The sequence below is a fragment of the Arvicanthis niloticus genome, chromosome 2 (assembly GCF_011762505.2).
Source record: "Arvicanthis niloticus isolate mArvNil1 chromosome 2, mArvNil1.pat.X, whole genome shotgun sequence".
Lineage (NCBI taxonomy): Eukaryota > Metazoa > Chordata > Mammalia > Rodentia > Muridae > Arvicanthis > Arvicanthis niloticus.
Window position 1 is genome coordinate 36,678,762 of NC_047659.1, and position 14,981 is coordinate 36,693,742.

The following is a 14,981-nucleotide window of genomic DNA, read 5'->3' on the forward strand; positions in this document are numbered from 1 at the left end:
TAAACTTGGTCGTTTGCTAGATGGTTTCTGCAGTCCTGAGAACTCAGCTGAAAGTCATAGTCCTACAACATGTGTGTGTGTGTGGGGGGGGGTCGTGGTGGTGGTATGTGGTTAAATAGACTTAAATACAGGGGACAAGACACTCATGTTCTTAGCAGCAAAGCTGGCAGACAACAGGTATGGAAGAAAGGTCGGAAATGAAAGGAATAAAGCCCCAGTGATCTCCTACCTTGCATTTTTTCACAGACAAATCCATAGCCTTCTTTCCCACAGTCATCGAAATACCATTTTCCAGTAAAATGGAAATTAGGATTACTTGACATTAGGGCACAGAGAGGAACGGGCTTTTGAGCTTCAGTGGTGTTATAACTTGTAATCTTTAAAAAAATACATATGTTATAAAAATATGGTAACATGTAACATTATTGTCACATTGAAAATCTTTATTTAGGGCATAATTTTAAAAAGTAAAACCCCATTATTCTCTTATTTACATCTAATAAACCAACCCAGAGTCTCCTCATAGCCTTCAAGATAAATATTCATCATGATGATTAGTGTAATTGTGTTTGTGATACTCATGAAATTGTTATAACGTTACATTATTAAAAAATTAACATGTGACCAGTGAACTAATACAAATGTATAGCTTCAAAATATGGGAAGAAAGAAATTTTAGTCAATAAGTCTCAGATATGATCTCTTGTTAAAATGATGTCAAAAAATAAATCTTAAGGGTCTTAGATCACAGCACGATTGTTAAAGTGAAGAAGCCCCTGGGTTCAATCCCAGTAAACCCTGCCCCCCGATAACTTGAAATTTGATAACTTGTAAATTTGAAACTTTTTTTTTTTTTTTTTTTTTTTTTTTTGAGACAGGGTTTCTCTGTGTAACCCTGGCTGTCCTGGAACTCACTCTGTAGACCAGGCTGGCCTCGAACTCAGAAATCCGCCTGCCTCTGCCTCCCAAGTGCTGGGATTACAGGCATGCGCCACCACTGCCTGGCCGTAAATTTGAAACTTACACTTATTATATCAGACGGAGACCAGTTAGAATAGAGTGCAGGCTTCCCATTCGCCCATTTCTCATAATCAGCACTTTGTAACCCTATCCACACATTTGTGGTCTGGCCGAGAAGATTCATAGTAATGAAAGCTGGAAAAGAGAAATACATTATCTAATAATACCACACAAGCCATTGGGTTGTCATCAAATGCTGTTCATAGAAATGGTTATATGTAAATGACAGCAAATGTCATTATGCACCCGTTACAGGAATTCCGTACTTTGTTCCTGTGACGCGGCGCCTTTCATTTGGGTTTCAGTTTAAATTGACCTAAACGAGCTGCATAACCTGAGATTTCATCAGATCATTAGCAAAACAATTTCCAGTGTTTACTTACTGTTGTTTTAAACAAAGGAGGATTCGAGAACCATATTTAAACAGAGATATATAATTGCCCAAGTTTCGAATTTAAATGTATAGGCTGAACTCAAAATGATCTTTAAAAAGCTTATCATGAAACTACTGTCGATGTCCCTGAGAAACTATTTTAGCTATTTTAGAGGACATGTTGAGTCCTTTTTCTTTTCAGTGCAGCCATCTAATTCAAACCTCCAAGGGCAGAAGTTTCTAGGCAGCCTGCTGACTCACAGATGTCTTGGCCAAAACCCTGATGCTCAGACTGAAATCTCCTGTGTCTTAGCAATACATTGCTGTAAGTGCTGATTTGTGAATGCAAGTTTGAGGTGCTGTTTTGATTTAAGACTTGAATGGTGGTTGCCATTTTGGCTTGGCTAAACCCTCCGACTCTACCTTGTTCCAGTTCACTTTCGATGGAGACCAACGTCCCACCCTTGGCAGTGCAGAATTCCTGAGCACTTGTCCAGGTCTTCAGGTCTTGTGGATCCTTGGGAATTGTCACCATGAAGCACTGCAAATAACAGCACAAAGTGTTCATCCCTGCACTGTTCTACGAGAACTAAAACAATTTACCAAAGACACCGAAGGTCAGCCTCGGAAATGATAATTTTCTTAGGCAGAGAACTCATTTGTCTTCTGCCTGCTCTGCAGGCATTAATGAAGCAAGGAGAGACACTGCTTTGGGGCGGAGTGATTTGTCTCATTCTCATGAAGCTGAGCTGAAGCAGAAGCAGGGGTGTGTTTGTCATGCAGAATGTCACAGCAGTGCCTTCTGCTCAGTGGAGAAAAGCACTCTTCCTAAGAAGGAGCCGGTCTGCCTGCAAGCCTTACAGTAGGGGACTTAGAAGAAAGAAATAGCTTAGCTAAGCTTTATCTCTCGCTTTAGTGAGAGATGAAAGGACCTGGAGGATTTAAGTTCACTGGAAGCTCAAAGCCAGCCATTTCATAGAAAGCACACAGGAAGTTACAGAAAACAGTAAGGGAGGTGAGAAGAAGACAGAAAAACAAAGATGACTGAGGAACCAACTTCGCCACCGACGGTAAATGGAACACAGAAATACAGGCTGAATTCTCACAATGAGATTGGTTGCTTTAACAAAAACTTCTGTATCATGTCACGCACATGAAGGTCAGAGGACCACTGGAAGGAGACAGTTCTCTCTTTCTGCTGTGGCGTCCAGGGGTCAAACTCAGACCATCAGGTTTGTGCAGAAAGTGCTTTTGCCCACTGAGCCATGTTGTGGGTCTGTGACTGTATCATCACAGGGATTTCCTTACTATGAGATAGGATAAGAATCAGAATGAATGGCACAGTTGCTCCAGTGTGCCCATCTTGCTCAATAAATGCAAACATGCTAGAGACAGCTGGAGTAAGTCAGAGGGAGAAAGAAGATCAAGGCTCTAATACTTCAGGACAGGATCCAGAGAAGTAGGGGAGACTCTGTTCAGGGGATATTCCATCCAGTGTTGGCAATTTCTCTTTACAATTTTCTTCTCAAAAAACATGGCCAGCCCTAGTCATTGGCAGCTCTGAGCCCAGGATTGAGCTATGGAGAGAATTTCAAAGTAACCTCAGTTGACCCAGAAACTCAAATGCGAGAGCACACTAGCTCTCCTGTCTTTCTTTGGAATAGTGTCTTACTCCTCTATCTTCTCATCTCTAATCTGTCACCTATCACCTCTGCTCAACCACCATGACTCCATAAAAGCAGAGATGGTTAGCTGCCAAAAGGCATCATACCAGAGACAATCCCTAAAGATCATCCATGGGATAAAAGAAAGGCAGGAACTTTTGAGCAGAACTGTTCCATTAAAATGTCATTTAAGTGTCTTTCCCTTTTTAAAAAGTTTTTCCACTGCAAACATTTTTGGGGAAACAAGACAAACGCAGTCGCAGGGCTGTTGAGATGGCTCAGTGGAAGAATACTTGCCAGAAAAGCATTGGTGACTGGAATTTGGGTCCCCAGGACTCAAGTTAAAAGCCAGGTGACACCAGGGTTCTCTACTTGTAATCCCAGCAAGCAGGAAGTGGAGATGCGGATTGCTGGAGCAAGCTGGCCAGTAGAAGAGCTAGCAGATCCCACCTCAATGCATAAGGTGGAGAACATTTGAGGAAGAAAACCAATGTCAACCTCGGGCCTCCACACCACTGTGGACACGATGACATGCAACTATATACTCCTGTGCACTTACATACATGTAAGCGCTTGTACATATACTTCCATGACATGGAAGCATTTAAAAACAAAGAAAAATCAGTCAAGATTACTAAGCTCACAGAGGAACTATAACCCATTCTTTTGGGCACATAGAGTAATCTTGTCTCTCTCACTACAACATCGAACCAGTATTTGTGTCCTCTATCTGCGTGACACTGAACTGAACATGCCCAGAAATGTTCACATCCTCTACCTTAACCTTGTAAACTACTCTATGATCTTGAGTGGAGCAGGTCCAGAAATGGGTCCATTATCTTTCCTTCTTAAACCAAAACCCTGAACTGAGCACACTTGTGAATGTGCCCATCAGATGCTTCTCCAGACGAGTAGGTATAGACTCTCTACTGAGATCACCACACTTCCTTTCCTGGAGGAGAGCAGCATTCTGGGGGCAGTGCTCTCTGTCACTGACACAGGCAGCAGGCCCTTTCCTCTCTGACCTCCTGCAGGATTTCTGTTTCAGCTCTCTTTATGCAGCCCAACTCCCTGCAATCAGTGGCACAATGGCGGAGCTCAGGCATTCTAGAGTCACCATGGCAGCTCTCTTAGGGCATGATTTTTACCCTTGGAGATATTTCAACAAAGTCTAGGGACACTCTTAGTTATTCTTAGTCTAGAAAGAGTTGTTAGGGGACATATGCGGTCGGAGACTAGGATGCTGCCAGTTACTGCCATGAACAACTGTATTCCCACCATTTTTCCACAACAAAGAATTATCCAACCTGAAGTGGCAATAACTCAGCTCTGATGATGATGATGAGCTTTCTTTGTTTGTTTGTTTGTTGTTTGTTTTTTTTTTTTTTTTTTTTTTTTTGGACTTCAGGGCTTCCATCCCCTCTCTTTTAGGATTAAAACCCAGAAACTGATGTGGGCTGCATTACTGATCAAGAGAGGGGTGGGTTTCCAGCTCCCCCCCTGCACATCCTTTTCTTGTTTGCTTCACAAAGAAACAGAATTGGCTTTAAAGGTGTTTCCTTTTTATAACAACCACCCTTTTATCTGTTCCTTTTTATTCTGCTTCTTTCTTCTAATTACAAATCCCAGAGAGTGGCACACACTAATTATTGGGAAGTCTTATCATTTAATGTGAGTTCACCTTGTATTCAGACAGTCACTAATGAACGATTCCTAAATACCAGTGACTCTTGCTGGCTCAGGTTGCTCCACTCTTTGCAGGAAGACTCTCTCTCCTCACAACCTTACATGTTTCCCGAAGCCAGGATTTATTAGTTTGACAGTGGAAGTACGGCCTTCTATTACCACAGGCTTATTTTTTTTTTTTTATAATAGACCATATTTACTAACACTCTTTGAAACAGTCTTGTTAATAATTGAGGCTGAACAGCTGGAGGAAGGATGGCAACCTTGATTTTTAACTTATCTTCCGACAAATTTGCAAAATGTGACTGAGTTCTATGCATCTCTGATCGTAATTGTGAATTAAGGAGGGCCTGTTATATTCCAAATGAGCTAGGAATAATAAAACTGTGTTTCAAAATAATTTCTAGTCAACATTTGACAATAGAATCTATAATATTTCCTTCAAATTTGGTCTTTTCTCAGTTTTCCTTCTGTGGAATAATTAATTTTCTTCTAATGGAATAATTAATTGCCTATGGCTGAAACAACCTTACTCTCTCACCCACCTTTGCCTTAGATGCTGCTAAAGGACCCACTGGACCAGGGTGTGGAATAAAAATATGTAAAATGTGTGCATGCACACACACACAGGAGAGGAGAAAAAGAGAAAGAAAGGATACAGAAGACCTCCCTCTTGGCTCTGTTGACTCTTCCTAGGGTGACACAGTGTCAGGCGTCTCATACATCATTAGGAGACTTCATCAAACATGGAGAAGATTAATGAGACACGGGACAGGGACGCCTAGCTTCCAGATATCTTGTTCTTATAAAACTCTAAGAAGGTGATTGACTTGTCAGCTGAGTTTTTTAAAGTAATAAAAATCAGTCCTTGAAAGAGTTGACAAAAGAAGCGAGAAAGTTTCCTGGCCCACAATGTGTTGAGACTTGCTCAGAATGTATCCTCCACTTTCCTTTCTATAGCTTTAAGAGTTAATGGGGGGAATGGTCCAACAGTGCTGGCTGCTTCTCTCAGCAACAATCCTTTCTTCACCAGCATTAGAGCATCTGATTAACCCATCAACACTGGTCCCTTTAGCCATAGTTTCCACTTTATCAGTTTCAATTACCCACAGAGGAGGAAGTGAAGAGCAACCTGTGATCTGCGCATGGGAAAGAGAGGAATAGAGAGGGAGTAACTCCCTAATTTTGTTATAGGAAATCATTTTATTTTATTATTGGTTATTGTGATTCTTCCTTTTTAAAGATTTACTCTTTAAATATGTGTAGGTTAGTTCAGGCACCCAAGGAGTCCAAAAGAGGGTGTCAGACGCCCATAACTAGAGTTTAATAGCTGTGAATAGAGTTTGTAGCTGTGAATTGCCCCATGTTGGTGCTGGGAACTGAACTTGGGTCTTCTGCAGGGGCAGCACAAACTCTTTACAGCTGAGCCATCTCTGCAGCCCCTATGGTTTCTTAACCCACCTCACTTATAAATGGAACTTTATCAAAGTTACTCAGTTCTTAGAAAGACCCTCACCTAAAGGCTTCCTCTACAGGTTGCCATGCTGGGAGATACTGTGGACATTTAAGAGGTGGAATCTAAGGAGAAGCCTTAGAAATTAAGGTGTACCTTCATAAAGGACCATGGCGCCTTAGTCTCTGCTTCTCTGTCTACTCCTTCCAGCTACCTGGTGTAAGTTCAAGATACAAACACTTGCCTTTTGATTCTGTTTTAAAATAAAATTTTGAGATAAGATAGGCAGTTGTTTGTATCTGTCCATAACTACCAATTCTGGGATGCACTTGTTCTAATAGCCTTAAGAAACTAATCAGACCCCCAAATCTGAGCCAAAATCATATAGAAGAAGATGTAGGGGAAAAGTATTCATGATACGTGATTTGAGGCTGTGTTCTTAAGTGTCAGACCGAAAGCACAAGCAAAAAAAAAAAAAAAAAAAAAAAAGCAGATACATTGGGCTTTATCAAAATTATAGAGCTGCGTGCATCAGAGGGCATTATAATTACAAGGGAGAACATAATTATAATTATTAGAGGTAAAGATCATTTACCTGATAGGAATTCACTACACATAACATTAGAAAGAATTCCTACAATTCAACATTAAAAAAAATCAAACGATTTAATTAAAACATGGACAAAGATTTAATTAAACATCTTCCCCCAAAAAGTATATGAATGAAACTTCCTCTTCTATATGCAATTAAAATTGTTTATTTGCTGGGAAAACCCATTTGTCGGTTTCTCAAATAGCTAAACAAGAAGTGACTGTGCTTCTAGGTTTATCTCCAAAGGGAATGAAAACTGGGACTTGGAAATGCATACACTGATGTATATTGTAGCATATTTTTTTTTATTTCTGTGAAAAATGCCAGCAGAATCTGCATGAAGACTACATTGGTTCCGTAGATTGCTTTGAGTTGTGTTGATATTTTAATAATAACAATTCTTCGAAAAGTAAATCTAATACAACCTTTAAAACAGGGAAAAGAAGCTGGGGAGTGTGTGAATGTGTGTGTGTTCCTGTGTGTGCTTGTAGGAGGGTCATACACCTGTCTTGTCAAAGGAACTCCTTGGGTTCACACCTTGCTTTCCACCGTGTTTGAGACAGGATCTCTCTTGTTCACTGTCACGTAAACAAAATAAATGGCCCATGTGCTTCCCCTGCCCCAGCCTCCCAGGTAGAAGCAAGTGCTGGGATCAGATACATGTGTACTACTGCATCTGCTGTTTACATGGTTTCTAGGGCTCTGAACTCAGGTTGTCAGGCTTGCTTAGCCAAGTGCTTTACACACTGAGCCCGAGGCTTAATTTTGATTTGACCTGTATTTTTAGAAAAGTCACACAATTATACAAGCCTCTGACTTCTCCTACATAAAAATTGGAATGATAACTTTGTATATCTTAAAAACTTAGTCAAATGAGAAACGCTTATAAAACTGCCCAGTACAATCGGCCAAGTGAGAACAGTAGATGGATAGGTAGGTGGTCAAAGAGTAGTCACGTATTGCATAGGACTGTCTCCTGAGTCAAATAGCTGCCATCTTCAGTGCAGCTTCGCACCTTGTAAAAGATTATCCCAGCTGGGTCTGTTTACTCTCATTGGGAGGAAAGGGGTCAGGAGACCCTCATCCAAGTATGAGTTCATCCAGCTGCTTCATACCATCTGTTGTATACAACTCTTCCCTAACTGCATGTGGCCTGGGGGAGGGGCTAGGGTATATAGGAAGGGGAAGACTAGGGGAAGAAGGTCCCATCCATGTGGCTACGTCACCATCTCTGCTAGGTAAAGACTTTCCCATAAACAACCCTTCACCTATGTTCTGTAAGGAAACCAACAAACCAAATGGTTCTTCAGTGACTTTTGTAGAATAATACCTTTGCTTGTCTTTGAGAACCTTAGGAATAGGGGTAGATATGACTTATATCACCCCCTGGGAAAGATTTTGGTAACACATATGCTATAGAATATTACTCAGCCTTAAAAAGGAAAGAAAAATCCTGTTACATGTGACATCACACTAAATGAAGTGAGCCAGTCATCAAAGAATAAATATACTTCATGATTTCAAGTATATACAGCATGCCTATACAAGCTATATATAAGTATAATATAAGTATATATTCAAGCCTATACAGCGTGCCTCAGAGAGGCATGAAATAAAAACAGTGGAGCCATTTCTTCAGGAGTCAGGGTGTGATGGAGAAAGAATAGGATATTATTATTATTTAATGAATGGAGAGTTTTGGTTCTGCAAGAAGAAAAAGGACTCAGAGACGGACTGTACTACACAACAATGCAAACCACACACTGAAAACGATTAAGGTAGAAAATTCTGTGGTGTGTGTATTTCACCCTAATTAAGTTAGTTATATATAACTAGCCATATATGTACAGAATTCAGGTGGCTTCCCTGCCTGAGTTAACAGTGACATTAGGATGCTGAAGAAGATCTTACCAGCCGGTGCGACCGAACACTTAGATTCAAAACTGTCTGTCCACAATCGAAGAACAACTTCACGTTAGGGTATGAAATTATGACACCATCTCATTTCTTAATCCTCTAAGAGCTAAACAACCACAGTTTGGGATTTGCTTTAATCACTTTCAGCCAAGGCCTATAAAGTTATTTTATTACAAAACATAAGGAGCAGAGGCAAAACCTTCCACCTTAATTGAAGGCGGCTTCAGAAATCATAAACCTGGGTGATGGTGTCTCTGCTGGCAAGCCTTTTCTCTTAAATTGAATTCTGCACCAAGTGTCAGCTTTATGAGGCTCAAGATGACCCTGACCAAATTACAACATTAGTTCATCTGTTTACAGGTAGGTGGAGGCCTGCTGGTTCTGGGCAGGGAGGAGGAGGGGAATGGAGTGTGGACCCTCTAAATGTATGGTTTATTTGTAGGCAGGGCCTAGATAAATGGGCATGCAGACACACATGCATGTGTACACACTGCAGACAAGCACACACATCATAACCCGTGACTCAAAAGACATCACTAGTAAAACTGCCTCTAAAGACAAGGTGTGGAGGCATGGCCGTCTTACACAAAATCTTTTTTTTTTTTTCTCCCAAAGGGGAAGCTTCTGAAACCATTAGGATGTGATAGTGACATCTCAGGTCCCTCAGATAACTGGTGCTTAAAAAAAAAAAATCCTACCCTCACCTTTAATCACCTTTCAATTGAAGTTCAATAAAGAGAGCAAAGATGACTTCACAATTAGAAATTTACCTTATAGTTAAAATAAAGCCACCCCTCGGGGCACGTGCCATGCTGTGTTAGTCGCTTCTCCTTCTCGAGGACGAATATTTTCTCTCGCTTGCAGATGCCAGGCATAAGAACAGAACAGTTCTCAGTCCCCCAGAGCCCTGCAGGAGGAGACAGGTCAGAAAGTCTCACGAGCAAGGACAATTCCCCCCAAGTTCTTATGGCTCCCTTTTCATGACTGCTATGAGTTTTTTTGTATTTTATTTTTTAAGTCTGGAAACTGAACCAAACTACTAATTACAGAGATCTCTGGTGACACTTAACCTGGGCAAGGTGAGACCCGAGTAATTAGAATGTAATACAAGAACTTTTTACAAAAGTAAACAAATGCTAAAATTGAAACAGGATTAAAGTCCTATGAATATTTCACACGTGAGACACAAAACAAACCTTCATAGCTTTTAAGTATCCAGCTCTAGTATACAGGGGAAACAATTCCAAGATTGTCATTTATAAAGATTTTAAAAACATTTTTAAGCTTTATAAAATGTCTTCAGAAGATGCAGCTTGGATATACCTAATCTAAATTCTAAAACTGGTATATATATATAAAAAAAGCCCCTCTTAGCATCCCCAATCTGAAAACTCCAAAAACACTTCTTATCTTACTTGATAAAAGATTCTCAACCTACATACTAATGTAGAAAGGTTAAATCAGGAACTTCTCAAAAAGGAGGATTTCTCAGTCTTGACCCTTAAATAAGACCGACTCCCTTAGAAACCTGTCTTCTGTAAGATAGATCCCCAACTTCTTAGCCTCCTGCAAACTGTCTTTTAATTTAGAAGGGGTGCAATTCGAGAGGAGAGGTGACAGGACACGTGTAAGTAAATGCCTGACTAGAAGCTGACAAGCGCAAGGCTGGTTTAGCTTCTTTTTATCAGAACAGGAGTAAAAACTGGGTCTTCTAAGGTGGGGCTGGGCTCTGATTGTGACAAGGATCCCCAGTTCTTGCAAACAGCCCTTTCCATAGGCTGTTGTGACACCTGCTGGTAAAGCAAGCAGATTAACTACAGCTTTCTCCTAACTCTGCAGAGGCCCGCCCACAGAGGATTACCTCTTGCTTTCTTTCTTTCCTGACCAAGTTAGTTATGGATATGTTTTTTCCTTGTTGTTTTTCTTTCTTTCATCCTTCCTTCCTTTCTCCCCCCATTCCTTTCCTCTTCTCACTCCCCCACCCCCACCCCAGTATGGCTTGGCTCAGCCTAGGCAGCACTGTTCTTAGAACATACAGAAGCCAGTCTTAGGCTCACTGTACCATTGAATCCAATGTGCGATCAGGCTCTCTTCTAAGATGAACAATCATTAGAACTGGAGATGACGGGAATGACATAGTGAACTGAGCGTAGGTGTTTTACTTAAAGACTATTTATTTTATGTGCACTGATGTTTTGTCTGCATGGATGTCTGTGTGAGGCGGGTGCCAGATCCCCTGGAACTGGAGTTACAGACAGTTGTGAGCTTCCATGTGGGTGCTGGGACTTGAACCTGGGTACCTTAACCCCTTAACTGCTGAGTCATCTCTCCAGCTCTGAATGTAGGGGATTCTTTTTTTTTTTTTTTTATGTGAGATGTGAGGGAAAACGGAAGTAAATTTCACAGAGATTAAAGTGTCTGCTAGTTTATAAATAGAAAAGTGGAGCTGTATGAAGAAATAGCTCCCCACTGAAGTTTCACAGAGAATAGCATTTACAAGGCATGTTTCCCCCCCCCATTATATCTGTCCAAATTAATTGTTTTTAATTGTTTTGGGTGGGGACAAGAAACATTTCTTTTGTTTATATTTGATAGGGAAATGCATGCTTGTCTTTTAAAAATACTTATTTTTATTGTTTTGAATGCATGCATGTGCACCATGCGTGTGCCTAGTCCCATAGGAGGTCAGAAGAGGACATTTGACTCTCTGGAACTGGAGTTACAGATAGTTTCGAACCACTATGTGGGCCAGAGGTGTGTGTCTGTAACAGTCTCCATAGGCTCCCTTTGGGTTCTATCGGCTCTCGAGGACTTAACTGTAAGTTATTTATAGGCACGTGGCTGCATGAATTTCACAGGATGAGTGGTCTTCCAGAAACCTGACAACTAGTGAGACTGTACACAATCAACAGAAAACAAAAATAACCACACAGAGGAGACCGGCAGCCTTAGAGGTGGTTGCAGTTTATAAACCCAAACACGGACATGTGATGTAACCTGTTATGGAAGATATGAAGGCACATTGCTCTCTCTGGCTATCCACGCTTTTTTCTCTTCCTTTGTCCCAGTTCTGGAATATCATGGGTGACCCATTACTCCACCTGTAGTAAAATTTAAAGAGATTTATTATTATTTTTTTTAACACGTGCGTTGTATCACTGTGTTTGTGTATATTTGTGCCTCATGTGTGCAGGTGCCTGTGGAGACCAGAAGGGGGCGTCAGATATCCTTGAGCTGGAGTTAGGTTAGGGGCCGCCCGAGTGTGGGGGCTCAGAATGAAATTCCGAAAGAGAAGCGAGTGCTTTTTAAAGCACTGAGCCATTTCTCCAGCCTCAGGAAAATTAAAAAAAAAAATAAATAAGTTAAGGTCTCATTTTGCATGTTCAGTATCTGCATCCACCCTTGTGGTTCTGGGGTATGGACTTAGAGTATAATAGTTTATTCAATCTGGTTAATTGCTCACATGCACCCTGTTACCAGTAGTTAATACTGCACTGTACTCACAAAGTTTTCTAAAAGTTAACTTTATGCTATGTTTTTCTCTCTCTCACACACACACACAAAATAGAGCAGGCAGAAGCCTGCATGGGGAATGGGTATGTTTGTTGGATAGTCTGGTGATGGTTCCATTGGTACTGAACTGAAAAGCACTCATGCCTTTTGTTAGAAGAATTACAGTTTGTAAGTTAAGGGTAACAGGTGAGGGCTACCCAGCGAACTGATCAAAATCCAGTCCAATCATTCGGCACATACAACCTGTCAAATGATGTTAAATACAGACAGATTAATCTTGGTTCATACTGAGTTTGATGTCCGGCTCGCCCTTCTTTAAGTCCAATCCACCAGTTCACACCATACTTTGACAGCTATTGAAGGGAAGGAAGAGAGAAAATGTCAGCACTTCGTTGCTCTCGCTTACATCTCTTCAGTATTTGGATCAATGGAGATGCGATTTGGCTTTTTAATCACTATGAGTTTGCCCGGTTACATAAAGAGTAACTAAGGGCTAGTGCTTAGAGAAAACATGAAATTGAATTGTTCCAAAGCACTCCCTGTTCACTATGAAAGAGAACTGTAGTGAACCACTGAAAATATTTTCTGTTTCATTCGACTTGAAAGGCAAGGTTTCTAACCCTGTAAGAAGCCACGTAACATAAAAGAGAGACGGGTGCTTCTCCTGACTATAATTAGTGGCTTCTCTCCGTGATTTATGGAAGCTCACTGCAGATGTCACATCTGTTTGACAAACAAGGTACAAAGACATTAACAGAATAAAGATTTAGAGTGTAGGCATATTAATCTGTGAACCTTTAGACAGTGCCCACATTGAGATAGACAGACACACACACACACACACAGAGAGAGAGAGAGAGAGAGAGAGACAGAGACAGAGACAGAGACACAGAGAGACAGAGGGAGAGACAGAGAATTCCAACGTCTGGCAACTAGAAAATTATCCGTTTTATTAATCTACAGCCAATTATTAACCACTCAGGCTAAGCAGAGTGAAGTATCAAACTGAAAAACAAGGACATGCAGGTGCCCACACATGTGCACACTGCACAGCATATATAATGGTGGACTTATGGTCCAGGAAATTGAAGCCTTCTCCTTAATCATAAAAGCGGAAGGGACAGATGAAATTTCACTGAGCCTTCCCGAGCAGTGTGCTTGATGGCGTATCTGCTCCCTCTGTATGTGTATGAAAATTCAAATTAACTTTTATATGCCAAAACCCTATTAATGTTAAGGCCTTATGTATTTAAATTTGTACCTTTATTTCCTTTTGGGAAGGCATGGGGGTACATTTTAAGATACATTATTTATTTCCATATGAATTTCAAGCCGCTGTGCAATAGAACCCGATAGCTTGCTAACGTTCTTATCTTGAAACAAGTATACTTTTACTTCTTAAACAGCATGGCTGTCCGCCAGATCAGCAATTTGAGACTGCTGCAAGAGGGAACCACTATAATTGGAGATCCCCGAGGAACTGTTTTATGGGCATGTTCCCACATGTGAGTTCAGAGCCCCATTTTCAAACTCTGGAACGGTTCTGTTGCAATTGGTCGTGGATGCACTGGGAAGAGAACAACTTTATCACATCATGGGCAACAGTGGTCAAAATCATGGCCTGACCACTCATTGTCCCCGCTTCGGAACTTTAAGGGGAAGTTACGATGTTTGTATCTTAAGTGGTGTATTTACTGAAGTATGTGGTAGAGACCTTCATGCGACAAACTGAAAGGTGCCCAGATAGAACAGCCTGCCCGGTATGGAAAGTGAGTATTTTAAGTGTTAGCTAGGTATGCAGCCATAACAACTGAAACCTAATATAGGTGTTTGAAAGAAGACTGCATGCGTTTCGCAAATCAGCTACATTTAGTTATGCTCAAGTAACCTTACGGTTAACTGATGTGGAAGTTCATTTTCCAGTGAGCTAGAAACACAAACCAACAATGTTCTTCTACTCAGCTTTCTAGAGCAAAGGCAATCTGTCATCTTCTAGGTTTCTACCAAAGTGAGCAAGGGCATTAATTTAAGGGTTTAAACTGCCAGCTTTTAAGAAGTAGTAGATTTGATATATAGTTTTGGAAGTGTTTACAAACACAAAACTTAAAATAGTGAATTGCAGTTTTAAAAATGCAAATACTGTAGACCACAGATACAAGTGATTGGTGAGCCAATCATGTCCTCTGACTCTCAAGTGCTTGTAACTTTTAATTTTTTTCATCATTGATCAGAAAAAGAGGATTGGAGAAAAGAGAAATATTCAAAGTTCACTGTAACACCCCATGGTATGTTATCAGAGAGGGAGAGAAAACATAAGCATTCTTCAAAAGAAAAATCGTTTTTGTTAGAAAAACTGTACCCAGCTTCTCATCTCATATTAAATTCTTCTACACTCCAAATAAATGTTATTTTTGCCTTTCACAGTCCTAGTTATTATTCTTCATAGAAAAGTGATATGAAAACCTGCTATTTCAAAGTAATTACTTATTCTAACTTTTTGAAGTTTTTAGCATGGGTATGCCTCAAAAGTGAGCGGTATCGCCTTTGCCGAGTTTGATTCCTCATCCTAGAATTAGTGAGTTCTCCTGCATCCACCCACTCGGCAAGCATATTCCTAGGTATGAGATGTCTTACTTGTGAAATGCGAACGCTCACCATAAATATCACCATACTACTGACAACCAAAAGTACCAATTGTGGGTAGAAATAAATATTGCTTGGAAATCTATAGCTAGATCCTGCCACACTGAATGTACATGTCTC

The 14,981-nt window shown here is 40.6% G+C and overlaps 1 protein-coding gene across 2 annotated transcripts in view; it reads right to left on the reverse strand.

The window, feature by feature from the left end:
- Pla2r1 (phospholipase A2 receptor 1) overlaps window positions 1-14,981 on the reverse strand; it is a 122,638-nt gene that overhangs the window by 11,830 nt on the left and 95,827 nt on the right. For both annotated transcript variants that reach the window (XM_076928811.1, XM_034496575.3), the window contains 6 exons: window positions 12,507-12,571; window positions 11,703-11,806; window positions 9,476-9,612; window positions 1,817-1,934; window positions 1,025-1,155; window positions 230-377 (listed from right to left, as the gene is read on the reverse strand). In XM_076928811.1, coding sequence (XP_076784926.1) covers window positions 230-377; window positions 1,025-1,155; window positions 1,817-1,934; window positions 9,476-9,612; window positions 11,703-11,806; window positions 12,507-12,571 — 703 coding nt within the window. The remainder of the gene's footprint in view (window positions 1-229; window positions 378-1,024; window positions 1,156-1,816; window positions 1,935-9,475; window positions 9,613-11,702; window positions 11,807-12,506; window positions 12,572-14,981) is intronic.